This window comes from Rhipicephalus microplus, chromosome 4, assembly GCF_043290135.1.
Source record: "Rhipicephalus microplus isolate Deutch F79 chromosome 4, USDA_Rmic, whole genome shotgun sequence".
In the NCBI taxonomy this organism is placed as follows: domain Eukaryota; kingdom Metazoa; phylum Arthropoda; class Arachnida; order Ixodida; family Ixodidae; genus Rhipicephalus; species Rhipicephalus microplus.
Genome location: NC_134703.1, coordinates 74,434,304 through 74,449,197, shown reverse-complemented (window position 1 = coordinate 74,449,197; position 14,894 = coordinate 74,434,304). Strand labels below are relative to the sequence as shown.

Below are 14,894 nucleotides of genomic sequence, written 5' to 3'. Positions count from 1 at the left end.
GTGCATTTTCTATGTATTGTTTTCGATCTGCCATTATTGAGAATATAATTTGTTTGTTTAGCAACTCTCGGCTCTGACTTGTTCTTTGGGCCACAGCCGGCGTCCGCTGGCGCACCAATAAGGACCACTTCTAAATTGTCCACGCTTTCGTGGTGCGGTTCGGGGGGCCGATACTTCGGCTCTTGGAATTAGCCCGACGATCGCCTCCCTAATAAACGGGACATGTGTGACAATTAATCTGGCGTCCGCGACTCAGGACCTTTTGGTGCACAGTGTGTCCAAAGTAGTGAGAAAGAGCCTCGAGTTGTTGATACTGCTATCGGACCGATTTTGTGTGTTGTTCAGTGTTCTCGTTAACGAGTGCAGGGGAGTGTTCCGATAGACTGATTTAGGCAGATACTTTTTGCACGCGGCAAGGTTTTATTTGCGAGTTGCGAGACACAATGGATCTCGAAAAGTTAGTTGCGCTTGGTGAGAAGATGGGTCTTTCCGGCGCCGAACTACGGAAATGGGTAAGCCAGAAGGAGAAAGAGGCGGTGGAGAGAGAAAGGTTGGCAGCTGAGAGAGCCAAGGAAGAAAAAACAGCTGAGTTGGAACGAGAGAGGTTGGCGGTCGAAAGAGCCAAAGCGGAAAAAGAAGCTGAGTTGGAGAGAGAAAGGCTGGCCGCTGAAAGGGCGAGAGAAGAAAGAGAGGCAAAAGAGCGACAGCTGAAGGAAGAAAGAGAGCAGCAATTGAAGTTGGAGCTGGAGAGAGAGAAGTTGGCAGCCGAAAGGGCGAGAGAAGAAAGAGAAGCGAGGGAGCGGCAGCTGAAGGAAGAAAGAGAAGCGGAGATGGCTGAAAGGGAACGGCAGCGGCAGCAAGAGATGGAACTCGAGCGGCTCCGTTTGCAACAGCGAAGTGAAACTCCCGTCCCAGTTAGAGTTGAAAGCAGCGAACGGGAAGATCATGGCTTCCGCTTGAACCCAAGCAAGCTGCTCGTCGCATTTGATGAAAGGAAGGACGACCTTGACGCGTACCTTCACCGATTTGAGACGATTGCGAGGAGCCAGAATTGGCCGGAACAGCAATGGGCAACTGCTTTGAGTACTTGCTTGAGTGGTGAAGCACTCAGTGTGTACGGTAGGCTGACGCCGACCGATGCAGCCAACTATGCAAAGGTGAAAGCTGCTTTGCTGAAGCGATTTAGATTCACTGTGGAAGGATTCCGGGACAGATTTCGGACAGGAAAGCCAGCTGACGGTGAGACGGCTACGCAGTATGCCGCCCGACTTTGCCATTATTTCGACAGATGGATTGAACTTTCAGGAACAGCACAGGAGTACGATGAGCTTAGAGAGCTCCTAATTAGAGAACAATTTCTTACTAGTTGCCACCCAAGCCTGTCGCTGTATTTGAAAGAGAGGAAGGCTGACTCACTTGAAGACATGCTTGAATTGGCTGATCAATTCTTGGAAGCGCAAGGTGGCACTAATTTGGCCAAGGTCAAGAAGGATTGTCCCGATGATTCGAAGAAATTGGCTCCCGAAGAAAAGAAGCGTGCACCAGAGAACATTCCGCGATGTTTTCTGTGCAACCGAGTGGGTCATCGCGCAAAAAACTGTCGAACGATCTTTACGAGCCCTACGACAGTAAAATGTTTTAAGTGTGGTCAGACTGGGCACAAAGCAGATGCTTGTCGGAACGGAGTGAGTCAAACTCACCAGGTATCCTGTGTTCAAACGGCACCGAAATCTGATAATAATGCCGTCACTGATGGATTCGTAGAGTTGAAGAATGGGGAGAAAATTCCTATTGTGGGTGCTGTAATGTCATAACAGCCAACCGGTGTTACGAAAGGAATGCCAACGCTGCCTGGAAAAGTTGCGGGCAAAAAGATTACAGTGTTAAGATATACCGGCAGTTCCACTGTTATCGTGCGGAGAAATTTGGTACGGGAAGGTGAGTTAACCGGCAAAACGAAACCGGTTTGCTTAATTGACCGTACAGTTCGGATGCTTCCCGAAGCAGAAATCGAGATTGAAACCCCGTACTTCAGCGGTGTTGCGACCGGGGTTTCCAGACACCGGAGGTCCGGGATGAAGTTGTCGAGGCAGGAGGAAGAGAGACTTGAAGAGGGTTTATTTACAATATATACATTGCGAACTCCCTACACGGTGAGCCCTCAAACGTGGCAGGCCTCTACATGACTCCTAACATAGCGCTCCATGGTGCTTGGTTCTACATGGTTCTGCTCGGTTCTGCTCTGTTCTGCCTGGTTCTCTTCTCGAAAAAAAGCACACCGAATGAGCCGTGGGGGCTCATTATAAAGGGTCTGTCCTCCCCAGATCCCTAGATCGGGGACCGCGTACAGAGGGCACCGTCCAACCACGGATCACACATTACCCGCGAGGGTGACGAGCACGCACGGTCCACGTGAACGTTCAAAATTGAAGCGTGGTCACTGCACGGCCATGTGGCACGAACGTGGCTCCTCCTCGTCAAGGGGTGTCGCTGGGCGAGGGGTCTGAAGTTGATGACTGCATCCATCGAAAGGGCCGCCGTAAACAAGCTTCAAATGGTCGCCGAACGACTCGTTCAATTAGCGGGACGATTTCCGGCCGCCGCCGCCGCCGTCATCTTCCAAAAAAGAAGCTGCACTTGTGGTCTCCCGAACTGCTCACGGTGTCGTGGCGGCAAGACGCCGCACCCTCCGGCCAGGGGGGAACAATACATGGCGGACACAGGCCGCCAACCCGTTTGGCGACTAAAAAGGAACATCAAAAGGAACGCCGATCCATTGTCAGACCTGGCGCCGGTCCTAACAGTAGGCAGCCGGTCGTTCGGTTACTTGTTTGAAGATTAAAGGAGCGCCGCTCCCTCTTCAGCTCCGGCGCCGGTCACAACAGCTCGTCCGCCGGCGGGAGAAGCGACCTGAGGGTGACCAGCTGCACAGGTTGCTCGAAGTGTCGCTGTGTAGTGCTGTCTTCCAGGCCACTGCTGATGACGCTCAGCCAAGGACTCTTTCCCTCTCGTTCCTTGTGGCTCCCCTCTGGGAAAAGCATTCATACACACCACCACAGGCACGGGAGAGCACCCTGCCCGCACTGAGACACGTCGAGTCCGACAAATTATCCAAAAGCAACCTTACTTAAGCAGTATTACCAAACACAAAGCAGCAATCGGGACGTTTCTCTGAGGTTTCACCAAAACTCCTAATCCCGATCCGATAATAATCTTCCCATCAAACTGCTTTCAAGAAAACTAATTGTCAAGTGATGCGCTCACCGTGGCATACCCGAGTGCTTGCGTGAGTAATCCGCCGTAACCCACCAGGTATCATACTCATAAAATGAAGCATTTTACTTCACGCTATCTTTTAGTTCCCGAAATTTAGTGCCGCCAAAGCCAGTCGTCAATTCCTTTTGAGAAGACGAAAGCATAACTGCCGTGCTGCACCTGCATTAGGAACGTCTTTATTATACATCCGCAAACGCACATCACAGTGCGCCTGCCTGGAGGAGATACCACCTAACCGTTCCCTTGCTGTTGCCACTTTCACAAAGCATACATATAAACTCACGAGCTAGCTTTTCTTACACACCGGACACATGCGAACAAAACATTAAATGAACAACAAAAAAAAGTTTCGCATGAATCCTGAAAAATCTCGCAAGCAATAACTTTGCGTCTCTACGCTCAGTCATAATTAGTTCATAACGTTGCTCCTGCTCATTTACACGTATCTACCATGACGCAGGCTCCTATGCGTGTCGTTTATGCAATCGCACAACGCTTACCTTAGCTAAACGTACAACGCCCAAGAAATGAACAAAACCAAAAAATGTGTTACCTAAACACTATTTGGTAGACGAGATTCTTAAAAAACACATTAAAATCCAAAACAACTTAAACAGTCAAAAGCAAATTTCAAAACAAAATAAATCCACTAATGACCATCGTCAAAAGCTCACGGATGTCTACTCCTTTTTGGGACTAACGCGCGGTGTCGCGTCCTGTGGGTCTTTCTAGGCGAACGGGAAATGGAACAATGGCAAAACCCATTCGCTTCGCCTCCGACCCCCGCAAAGCTCTGCGCTGACAACCTGCGTTCTTACTCTCGCTGAGTACCTCGCACTCCCGCAGTCCATCAAACATGCCGTCGATAGAGCGACGAAAGGGTCTGCCTTTCTACCCAACGTGCTTTTTTTTTTTTTCGTTTTGTCCGGCGGCTCGGACGCATACAAACCAACTCCGGTGCCGATGACAAACGCCTAATTCTGTACGCTCTAATGCGTGTCACTATCCTTCCAATAGATCTATACAACGCATATAGGCTACCAAAATGATAGAGCGCTAACGAAAACAAAGTACAAACGAGTTATTTACAAAATCACAAAAACAAACAAAATGTTCCTTTCAACAGTCCCGAGTCGACGTTTTCCGAGAGGCTAACCGCTGTTCGCAACAACTCTGAGTCGAACTCGCGGTGGTCGCGCCCGGAACGATTTTCTCGAGAAGCGGGGTCTACAACACGCGTCAATCGCCCTGCTACCGAACCCCGCGACGTTCCTCGAAGCCGACTTGCTGTCGCTTCCTGCCCCTCGAAAACCACCGACTCTTTTGCCCCGCACCCCGTCCAATGCACCGCGAGAACAACGGAAGGGTCTCTTGCCCCTCGACCACTTACGCACACGATGCGCTTCTCTTTTCTTTGTTCTCTGGCCGCTTGGACGCTTGCGATACGGCAACTTTCTTGAAATTTCGCTCCGCCATTTGAATACATTCCTCAAACGCGTCGCGATTTTTGCCTGCCTGTTTTTACGGCGCTTTCTCCGTTTTGCACGTCTCTTGGTGCCGTCTACGGAGCCTTTCGCCCATCTCTGATGCTCACCAGCACCCACATGCTCATCTGATTTTTCGCGCGGACTGTCTGGATAATTGCCTAGCAATCTATCCTTCAAACACTGCCGCGTACGATGCGCTTTTCTTTTCCGGCGGTTCGGACGCATACGATACAGACCCGTCAGAGATGACAACGGCACTTTTCTCGCGATTTTACCACGCCGTTTGAAACCCTTACTCAAACGCGTTGTGCTCATCTCGAGCTTTGCCTTTTTGTTGCCCTTCGGACGCTTTCTCCCCTGTGCACGCTTCTTTGTGCGGACCTGGGAGCCTTTCGTCCTACTCTGACGTTCTTCATCACCGATATGCTCCTCCGCCATCTCGCGCGCCCAGTCCTGATGATTGCCTATCAGTTCATCGTTAGACCGCGGCCGCGTAGATTGCGCACTTCTGTTCCTTACTCTCCGGCCGCTCAGACGCATGCGATTTAAGCCAGTCAGAGAAGACAACGGGCCTTTTCTCGCAAATCCGCCACGCCGTTTGAAGGTCCTCGTCAAACGCGCCGCGCTGATCGCGAGCCTTGCCGCGCTTCTGTTTTTCGGACGCTTTCTCCGTTTGGCACATTCCTTGGTGCCAAACCTGGAGCCTTTCGTCCGCCTCTGACGCTCATCAACATGGTCTACAGGGCTGCAAGGTTCGATGGAACACTCTGTTAATCTTAACTTCGTTTCCACCACCACGGAACCCTCACACCCTGCTGTGACCTCGAGCTCTTTTCCCTCAGAATGGGTTAAAACCTGTTCCATTCCCTTACAGGCACTAGCCTTCTCTTTGGCCTCAAACGGCACCGCCGCTATATCTACAGATATCAGACCCGCAGCACTCTCTTCGGCCCTAAACGGCACCGCTGCTGAAACGCACCGTTCGTGCGGTACATCTGCAAATTTCTGACCTGTAGCCCTCTCTTCGGCCTTAATCGGCACCGCCGCTACGTCGCACCGTTCGTGCACTTCATCTACAGATGTCTGACCTGTAGCCTTCGCTTCGGTCTCAAATGGCACCGCCGCTACATCGCACCGTTCGTGCGCTACATCTATGGATTGACCACTCTGCTGCAATGCCACCAATTCACAATTAAGCCTTTCTATCTCTTCATCTAATTCCTGCATCCTTTTTATATGTTCTTCATGCCTGCGCTCAGCTTCCAATTCCTCCTGGCGCCATCTTTCCTTTCTTTGCGCCCTTTGTACTTCCTCCTCCTGGTCCAATAAGTACATATTCCCGAAGTGCTCGATTTCCTCATTGTCACTATTGCTTTCGAGAATCACTTCGCGGAGTTTAGAAGCAGGCATATCATCATTAAAATCTAGCTCCAGATCCCAACACAGGTTCAGCAGGTCCTCTCTTGTCAATCTCGTAAGATCCATGGCGACTACTTTGCTTTGGCTCAGCTGTGACAAAACACAAACCCACCAGCGTTTCAATTCTGGGTCTAGAGAAATTGAAGCCTGGCAAATCTCACAGCGGAGACCACAAGCTTAAGCACCCAAGTAGCACTACGTGGCCAACATCCCTCTCTACTTTTTCTTGTTAATTTTTCACTCCTGCTTTTTACAACATCCTAAAATTTAACCCGCAACGTACCCTTAGAAATTTTGAAACATTACCACTTGTTCCTATTGCATCATCTAAGCTTTCCTGCTTTAGCGTACTTGCTCAGATAATCATCCAGTGCTGCCTTGTGCTGAGATAACAACCACAGTGGCCAGGCAGTTGTTGGTTATATCTATCTTTTAACGAATCTAGGCCAAAAGACTCGATATATCTCAAGCACAAAGCCAGGCACTCACCCCATTACGTGCGGTGGTGGTACGCTGCTTCGATCCCGCCGAGTTCCAGGGCTTTCGGCTGGCCTCCGGTACATGTCGCTCTCCGTCGCAGACTCGTATCCCACCGCTGCCAACCAGTTGTTGCGACCGGGGTTTCCAGACACCGGAGGTCCGGGATGAAGTTGTCGAGGCAGGAGGAAGAGAGACTTGAAGAGGGTTTATTTACAATATATACATTGCGAACTCCCTACACGGTGAGCCCTCAAACGTGGCAGGCCTCTACATGACTCCTAACATAGCGCTCCATGGTGCTTGGTTCTACATGGTTCTGCTCGGTTCTGCTCTGTTCTGCCTGGTTCTCTTCTCGAAAAAAAGCACACCGAATGAGCCGTGGGGGCTCATTATAAAGGGTCTGTCCTCCCCAGATCCCTAGATCGGGGACCGCGTACAGAGGGCACCGTCCAACCACGGATCACACATTACCCGCGAGGGTGACGAGCACGCACGGTCCACGTGAACGTTCAAAATTGAAGCGTGGTCACTGCACGGCCATGTGGCACGAACGTGGCTCCTCCTCGTCAAGGGGTGTCGCTGGGCGAGGGGTCTGAAGTTGATGACTGCATCCATCGAAAGGGCCGCCGTAAACAAGCTTCAAATGGTCGCCGAACGACTCGTTCAATTAGCGGGACGATTTCCGGCCGCCGCCGCCGCCGTCATCTTCCAAAAAAGAAGCTGCACTTGTGGTCTCCCGAACTGCTCACGGTGTCGTGGCGGCAAGACGCCGCACCCTCCGGCCAGGGGGGAACAATACATGGCGGACACAGGCCGCCAACCCGTTTGGCGACTAAAAAGGAACATCAAAAGGAACGCCGATCCATTGTCAGACCTGGCGCCGGTCCTAACAGTAGGCAGCCGGTCGTTCGGTTACTTGTTTGAAGATTAAAGGAGCGCCGCTCCCTCTTCAGCTCCGGCGCCGGTCACAACAGCGGGAAGGTTGCCGCTCTATGTATGACGAACCCCCTTTACGACCTTGTCATCGGAAACATCGACGGGGCGCGAGGACCGAATGATCCGGAATGTTTGGGAGAAGACCCGAAGATAGAGCCCTCGCCAACCCAGCGACCGCGAGATACAGTGGAGGAACATCCCGTGACGGATCTCACTAGAGCCCAAGGTGAAGCTGCGGCGCAAGAGACGGCGAAGGAGAAGACGATCGGGTCGAATAAGTTCACGGGCCGAGCAACCGGACTTACGTCGGCACGACCTCAACCGAGCGACAGTGTAAAGGAGACGGAGTTGGCCAGCCGGGCAAAATGTAGAGGTATGATCAAGCGGGTAAATAAACAGACAGGACCCGTCGAATGTAATGACGCGTTAACGGTGTCGGAAGAGACAACGATGGCTGAGACGACGCCTCAGATATCGTCGTTGGAAAGGGCTCGCCGAAAAAGAACGTGGAAACACAAGAAGAGATCGAGCGAGCACCGCAAAAAGGGACGCAAGCGCTGCTCGAAGTACACAGGATAAGTGCTGAAGTTGAATCAGAATTTGTTGGGCAGTGCTGAGTGCCATATGTTGTGTTAATGTTGTGTTATCCTGTGTCTCAAGTGTATGTCGAGCGAGTCAGTGTTCGGTGCGATGATGTGATGTATAGTGTTGTATAATTGTTGTATAGACAGAACTTTGTACGTTTGTATTGTTTGGAATGTGTGATGAAGTGTTGTAGGCATGTACCTGTGGCTATATTTCATGTGTTGTGGAATTGAACTACAATGTACGATTGTATTGAGCGATCTATTGTGAATGAGAAGTGTCATGAGCGACTGATGGTGTTACAGTCTGTGAGAGTGTGTGGTGACTGTTCGCGCTCGTTTGTGAGAGTTTGAATATTATGAGATAATATTCTTAAAGTGGGGGGCAGTGTCACAGAACGAGCGCTAAAAAAGAGCGCGCCGCCAAATCCTTGCGACAACGGGCGGCAGAAACGCCGCGAGGTAAAAAGAAAAAAAGAGAAAGCAAACATCCAAGGCTCCCGGGCGCGCGCTCTCCCCGCAGAAGCACGGCATCGCAGACGAACCTCCTCACCCCACAGCGGCGGCCGGGCAAGCGCTAGAAATTTCCAGAACGAACGAGGCGGGGTCAGACCGAGTGACTCATGCGGCCGGGGAGGGCATTCCAACCGTCTCGCCCTCTTCCCAGCTTTCGCTGCGTATCGCGCCGACGAAAGGACGAGAAATTTCTGGAAGGTGGCGCGGAAGGTATTTAATCGGGCAGCCGAGACGAGAAAGCAGGAGGTGACGGAAGTTAACGCCGGAGCGCGTAGGAATTCCGCCGTGGAGTCGGCGAAGGTTCTGCCCGTAGTGACAGAACAGGAGGTGACGGAAGTTAACGCCAGAGCGCGTAGAGATTCCGCCGTGTAGTCGGCGAAGTTTTGGTCCGTAGGGACGGCTGGAGCTACAGGCAAGAGCGTGGGTTTACCGCTATCGAGCGAAGACGCGGGCAACAGCTGCGTGTGTGAAGCCGACGGATTTCCGGCGAAGAAGTTTGAAGCTTGGAGAGTGGCCTATTGAAGACGGGAGTTTTCCTGGAAGAGAAACTCCGGCGAGGTTTCCTGGAAGAGAAACTTCAGAGGGCTGCGGAACGACAACAACGCTGGACATTGAGTGAGTGACTCTCGGAAGAGTATCATCTAGACTCTGGTTCCAAGAACTTTGGACTGAATAGGTTCCATCTCTTTAGTCTTTAAGTGTCTTGGTTGTTCAATGCATGCGACTGCATTGTAGTGCGTATTGTTGACCGTGTCCGTTGTATTAAGTGTGGCTGATTGTGTTGTGTAGTACGTTGATTGATTGGTTTGATTGGTGACATATTGTATGCAACTATTGTGGAGTGTGCATTTTCTATGTATTGTTTTCGATCTGCCATTATTGAGAATATAATTTGTTTGTTTAGCAACTCTCGGCTCTGACTTGTTCTTTGGGCCACAGCCGGCGTCCGCTGGCGCACCAATAAGGACCACTTCTAAATTGTCCACGCTTTCGTGGTGCGGTTCGGGGGGCCGATACTTCGGCTCTTGGAATTAGCCCGGCGATCGCCTCCCTAATAAACGGGACATGTGTGACATCCAGACAATAGTCAGCAACATGCACTTGGTCGTGTCATTAGCATATTTGTAAGCTCTGGCTAGAAATTGTTGGGACATGGCCTCCAATATAACGGGCGCGCGGCCTGCCGCGCTCCCGCCATCTCGGAGGCCATACAGTTTCCTAAGTATACACTAGAGGAAACTCTGTCGCTAGTGTCTATGGGAGCTGCAACGCACAGCGCTTCAGCGAGCATGAGAATTATGGGTATGCCATGAATTAGCCTAGTCATCGTACTTTACGTTCGTTCTGGCTTCGCGTGGTTTGAAGCTGCTTTGTCATGAAGCAACAATCGGCAAATTTTCGGCAGTTACGCTTCACCACCTTAATCCTTTAGGCTTACCACTTCAAATCGGGTCACGAAGTAAAGAATTGTTCCTTCTTTTCTTCAACACAAAAACAAAACACAGCAATAAACGAGGCCACGAGTACGTTCGCCGCCCGCAAGCACGAAGACTAGGTAGATCCATGTCATATACGCATTATTCCCAAGGTCGCTGAACGATCGCAGCGCCAGTGGCCCGTCTAGTTTTTATTAGGAAACTCTATGGCTGGGACACCGAGATAACGCAACTCGCTCGAAGCCGGCGCGTCGGGGACTGCGAGAGCACACTCACTGCGGAAAACCCTTCCATTAACGCGGCGTGACGCAACATCACCGTTCATACCCGCTCGTTCTTTGCATATACACGCTCACCTGTCGTTCGCGTCCGTGAATGGCAGAATAACTCGCCGTTATCAGCCAGGATTGCCAAGCAAACTACTATTATCAGTGCTGGTGAGGGAGCATATCTCGTATCCCTGACTATGTGCTAACGGCCTGGCGGTTAACAGTCGCACTCTAAGAATATGTCATCGTCCAGCCTGCTTTATCTGCTGCTTCTCTTCACAGCATGCTGATTGCAGGCCGCGTACGCGAGGGAGCACTGAAGGATGCGGACGCCTGCGTACAATGACCCACAGCGGCCGCGCAATGTGTGCATGAAGGAAGCTTTAGTACAAAATCCTTGGTGTGCATTCGTTAGCTGAACACATTTCCCCCAGACCTGGCTTGCAGGCTGAACTCCACGTCGCCAGGTTCTGTCGTAGCGCGAGTAATGTAGCTAGGAAACCTAGAAAACGAGAAAGAAACGCCTCTTTCGAACTGTTGCTCAAGTTTCCTATAGGCGCTACCACCAAACCGATAGCGATGGGTTACAATTTATGGTTGTGAGAGCTATGCACATGTGATGTATATGACGTTGTGGAGTACACATACTAGCGGGATCTTACAGTAATAAGGTGTTGTTGAAAGTTAGCGCTGTGTTGTCTTGAGTGTATACCTTCTCTTGTTCATGTCCTTTGCACTACCATATATTATCAGGCAAGGAAGTGCGACAGGCAAGGCACTGTTAAGTTTTACGGCGGCCAAACGACGGCCCGTGCCCCGCCGCGGTGGTCTAGTGGCTCAGGTACTCGGCTGCTGACCCGCAGGTCGCGGGATCGAATCGCGGCTGCATTTCCGATGGAGGCGGAAATGCTGTAGGCCCGTGTGCTCAGACTTGGGTGCACGTTGAAGAACCCCAGGTGGTTGAAATTTCCGGAGCCGTCCACTCATAACCATATCGCGGTTTTAGGACGTTAAACCCCCACATATAAATCAATCAAACTGCAACCCGTTCCTGTAAGCACAATAAAGAGGCATTCTGCGACTTTCGTGTGAACCTGCAATGGGTGCATCTGCAATAGTGCCACAAACGTTCAGGAGCTGTCCACGCGATCAAAACTTGCAACACAACAGCATGCGGTTCAAAGCGCTCAACGCACAGAAGCTCGCGCGTCGTAAAGCCCTGTATCGACCTCCGTGAACGGGCACAATCAATACCCGTCACATTATAAAACGACTCGCGGGTGTTCATAAATAAGCGAGCGGGTACGTTCATCCCTCTGGTAAGGATGTTCCAAGTGAGCCGACGTGATAATGAGTGCAAAAGGTGACTAAATGGTGAATAACAGTGAATTAAGTTTTAATTAAAGTGTATTAATGTAGCACGACAGTGCTATGCAACGTGGATTAACAATCGACTAGGTGTTAAAATTAATCAAGCATTACAGCGAGTTAAGGTTATTACCAGATGACTCAAATGTGAATTAACACATCGGCGACCGAGCCTTAGCACGTAGATGGTGATGTCCAGGCGACCGAAATAGAACGATAAGTAAGTAGCTCGCAACGCGTTTTACTCGTGTAGAGAATCCACATTCGAAGAATTCCGGGAATATAGGAGACTTGCGTCACTCGAGGCGTCACGACGAATGTGTGTCGAGTGTCACACAGGAAGGTAACACCCGGCACAAAAAAAAATAACGCTACAAATGATGGGGGATTAAATTCGTCGCCCAACTGAAAACTGTCAGCAAGCCCATTCGCAGACGACAACCTTGAGTTACTTCCGGTACGGTGTCTATTTCAAAAAATCGTTAAGTCCGCACATCTCGGACTTATTTATAGAAACTTGCATTCACGTTTTGGTTATGGAAGAGAAGAAACTGACTGAGACATGCGCGCGTTTTTCGAAAGCTTGTGACTACACAATAGCGTTAAACGATGACTTTTAAAACGAATGTAGAGGCTATGGGTGTAAACACATCGTCAGGTGTGTAATGCGTTTCAGGGTGTCATTATGCCCGCCCTTTTAATTCGAGTTGATCTGCAATTTTCCGTGTCTTCTGCTAAATGTACACGGATATACCCATCGGATCGATGGCCGATAGCAGCTAAATGCACGCGATCTGCGAACGATTGCCAGATCACTTTTTCTTTTCTTTTTTCGGAAATGTACAGTATGCGTAGAATAACCACAGTCGCAATCATTTAGAGAAACTTGAATAATTGGGCTAGTGAGCGTACGCTATACTAAGGGTTGTTTCCGCACAATTGATTGCGAAGGATATGGGACTGAGGAGTATTCCCCCAGCACTAAACTGGGACGACAATACAAATGCTCATTGCGACTTGGAAACGAGTATAGTCCAGCCTCGTACACACCTACCCGGAAGTTCGATTGCCAGGCAATTGCAACAGATCGCCCATCCTGCTTTCACATAAATCTTTCAATGTACGTACTTTCGAGTGTGTTCTGGGAAAGGGGTTTTCCTACCTGAGCAATCGCGTGCTCCGTCATTAAAGGAAGAAACACCATTAAGGGGGCGGCGGGAAATTTTAACAGCAGGCGTATATGGGTGCGCGTGTTTGTATGAAGTCGAAAAGGTTTGAACAGGTCGACGGAATGCCCGTTGCTACCCGCCGTCGGCGCGCTGTGTGTTGGCATTATTTAGGGCCGACCGGTGGCGGAAATCGATTTCGCCCTATTTGTGAAGGCTTACGCAATATGCTTATTCTAGTGAAAAAAGAAAGCAGTGTTGATATATCCTCAGTGTCGTAATGTAAGGCAAGCCGTTTTCATCGGCTGACACGCGGGGGAGAAAAAAAAACGATAGCAAAAAAAGCTCTCCAAATTCTTAGCAAGATTTAAGCGATCGCGCAGACGCCCATCGTTTCCTTTGCAATCAATTTTCTGCTTAATGTTGCAACTCCGTACTGATTTATCAGTCTATTTGTCGGGCACGTGATGATCATTCCACGTAATGTTAATAACGTTATGATCAATATAACTGAAATGGGATCGTATTCGTTATAACCCATAATAATACAGAACTGATTACACCTTACTAACTTAATTAACACGTGATAGCTTCAACGGAATTTACTCAAGATTTTATCCAAGGACATCAGGTAATCAATACGATACGTACAAGTTCCATTGGAACTGAACTTGATTTCCAAATGAATATGTTCGAGTAGATCTGAGAAAAAACTACAGGAAAAAAAAAAGCCGGAATAAACTGCGGCCACATGTTTATCTCGGAAACGAGCCGATCACTTTATTGCAAGGCTGAATCTCGTTCGGAAATCTAGCGAACTTGTCCGGACTCGAGCATATAATTTTACGCAAACTACCAAGCAATTTTCGCCTTTATCTTCCACAGTGGGCATATCGCACACATGATAATGCGTTAACGAGGTGCTAATTCTATTTGAGGCGGAAGGGGTACTGCTGGTAGGGATTCAATAAGGGCGGACAAATGAAACAGGCGTGAGTTCGCTTACCGAGTTGACGCTGGTCATATGCAGATTGTACAGCACGGGCAGGATCAGTTCGGCGGCAATCACGTTGGAGATGGCCAGACCGAAGACGGCCACCCAAAACTGCGTCCCCTTGTAGTACATTTCGGCGGGATAGCCTAGCACAGTGGTGGCCGACTGGAAGCTCGCCATCAACGACATGGCCACGGGGAACACTCCCAACTCTCGGTTGCCCATCAGAAACGCCTTGTTCGACACATCACGCCGGTCGCGCCAGGCGAAGTAGATGCCTATGCCCGAAGACACACACAGCATCAGGCACATCACGCTGTAGTCCGTTACCGTAAACCTCGGCACGTCATCCATGATCGATTGTAGATATCTTTTCCGCGAGAAGTACCGGCGCCGAGGAGAAAGTGGGCGCCTAAGTGGACAACGCGGAGAATATATGCGCGTTAGAACAGGTCCTCGCGGACATTGGAGTCGCACAGTGTCAGTGAACTCAGCGGCAAGATGCGCGAAGACAATCACCCTCGCCGTAACGTCTTCCTTTGCTCGCGAAGTTCCCGGCGTGCGGCGAAACAAACGCCGCAGCAGCTCTTTCGCCGAAGAACACGAATCGATTTCAGTCACGCATTCCGACAGCGGACGGGGCTACGTAACACGAACTGTCGTGACACGAGAAACGCGGCAACGATACCCTAGGCGACGGTGAACTGTCGCGCCGCGTCAGGAGAACATAATTCGGCGTGTGCGACAGCTTCTGCTTCTCGTTCCGATAGAAACGCTGTATGCGGCTTTGGCTCGAACCAGTCTTGTGCTCGCGTTGATTTCTGCCTTTGTACCGAAACCAAAACTGTTTTTTAAGAAGACGGCACTTGTGACGTAAAATGTGTGTGTTTATTACACATGTATTTAAAAATGACCTCATAAACTTTACTCTTTTGTTTAAAACTATAAAACATAAATTGTGAC

At 50.1% G+C, this 14,894-nt stretch overlaps 1 protein-coding gene across 1 annotated transcript in view; it reads right to left on the bottom strand.

The window, feature by feature from the left end:
* The window catches only part of LOC119172107 (sodium-coupled monocarboxylate transporter 2), a 127,794-nt gene extending 113,077 nt beyond the window's left edge, over positions 1–14,717 (bottom strand). Inside the window, exon 1 of the mRNA XM_037423099.2 lies at positions 13,944–14,717. Coding sequence (XP_037278996.2) covers positions 13,944–14,285 — 342 coding nt within the window. The 5' untranslated portion in view covers positions 14,286–14,717. The remainder of the gene's footprint in view (positions 1–13,943) is intronic.
* Positions 14,718–14,894: the final 177 nt, after the last annotated feature.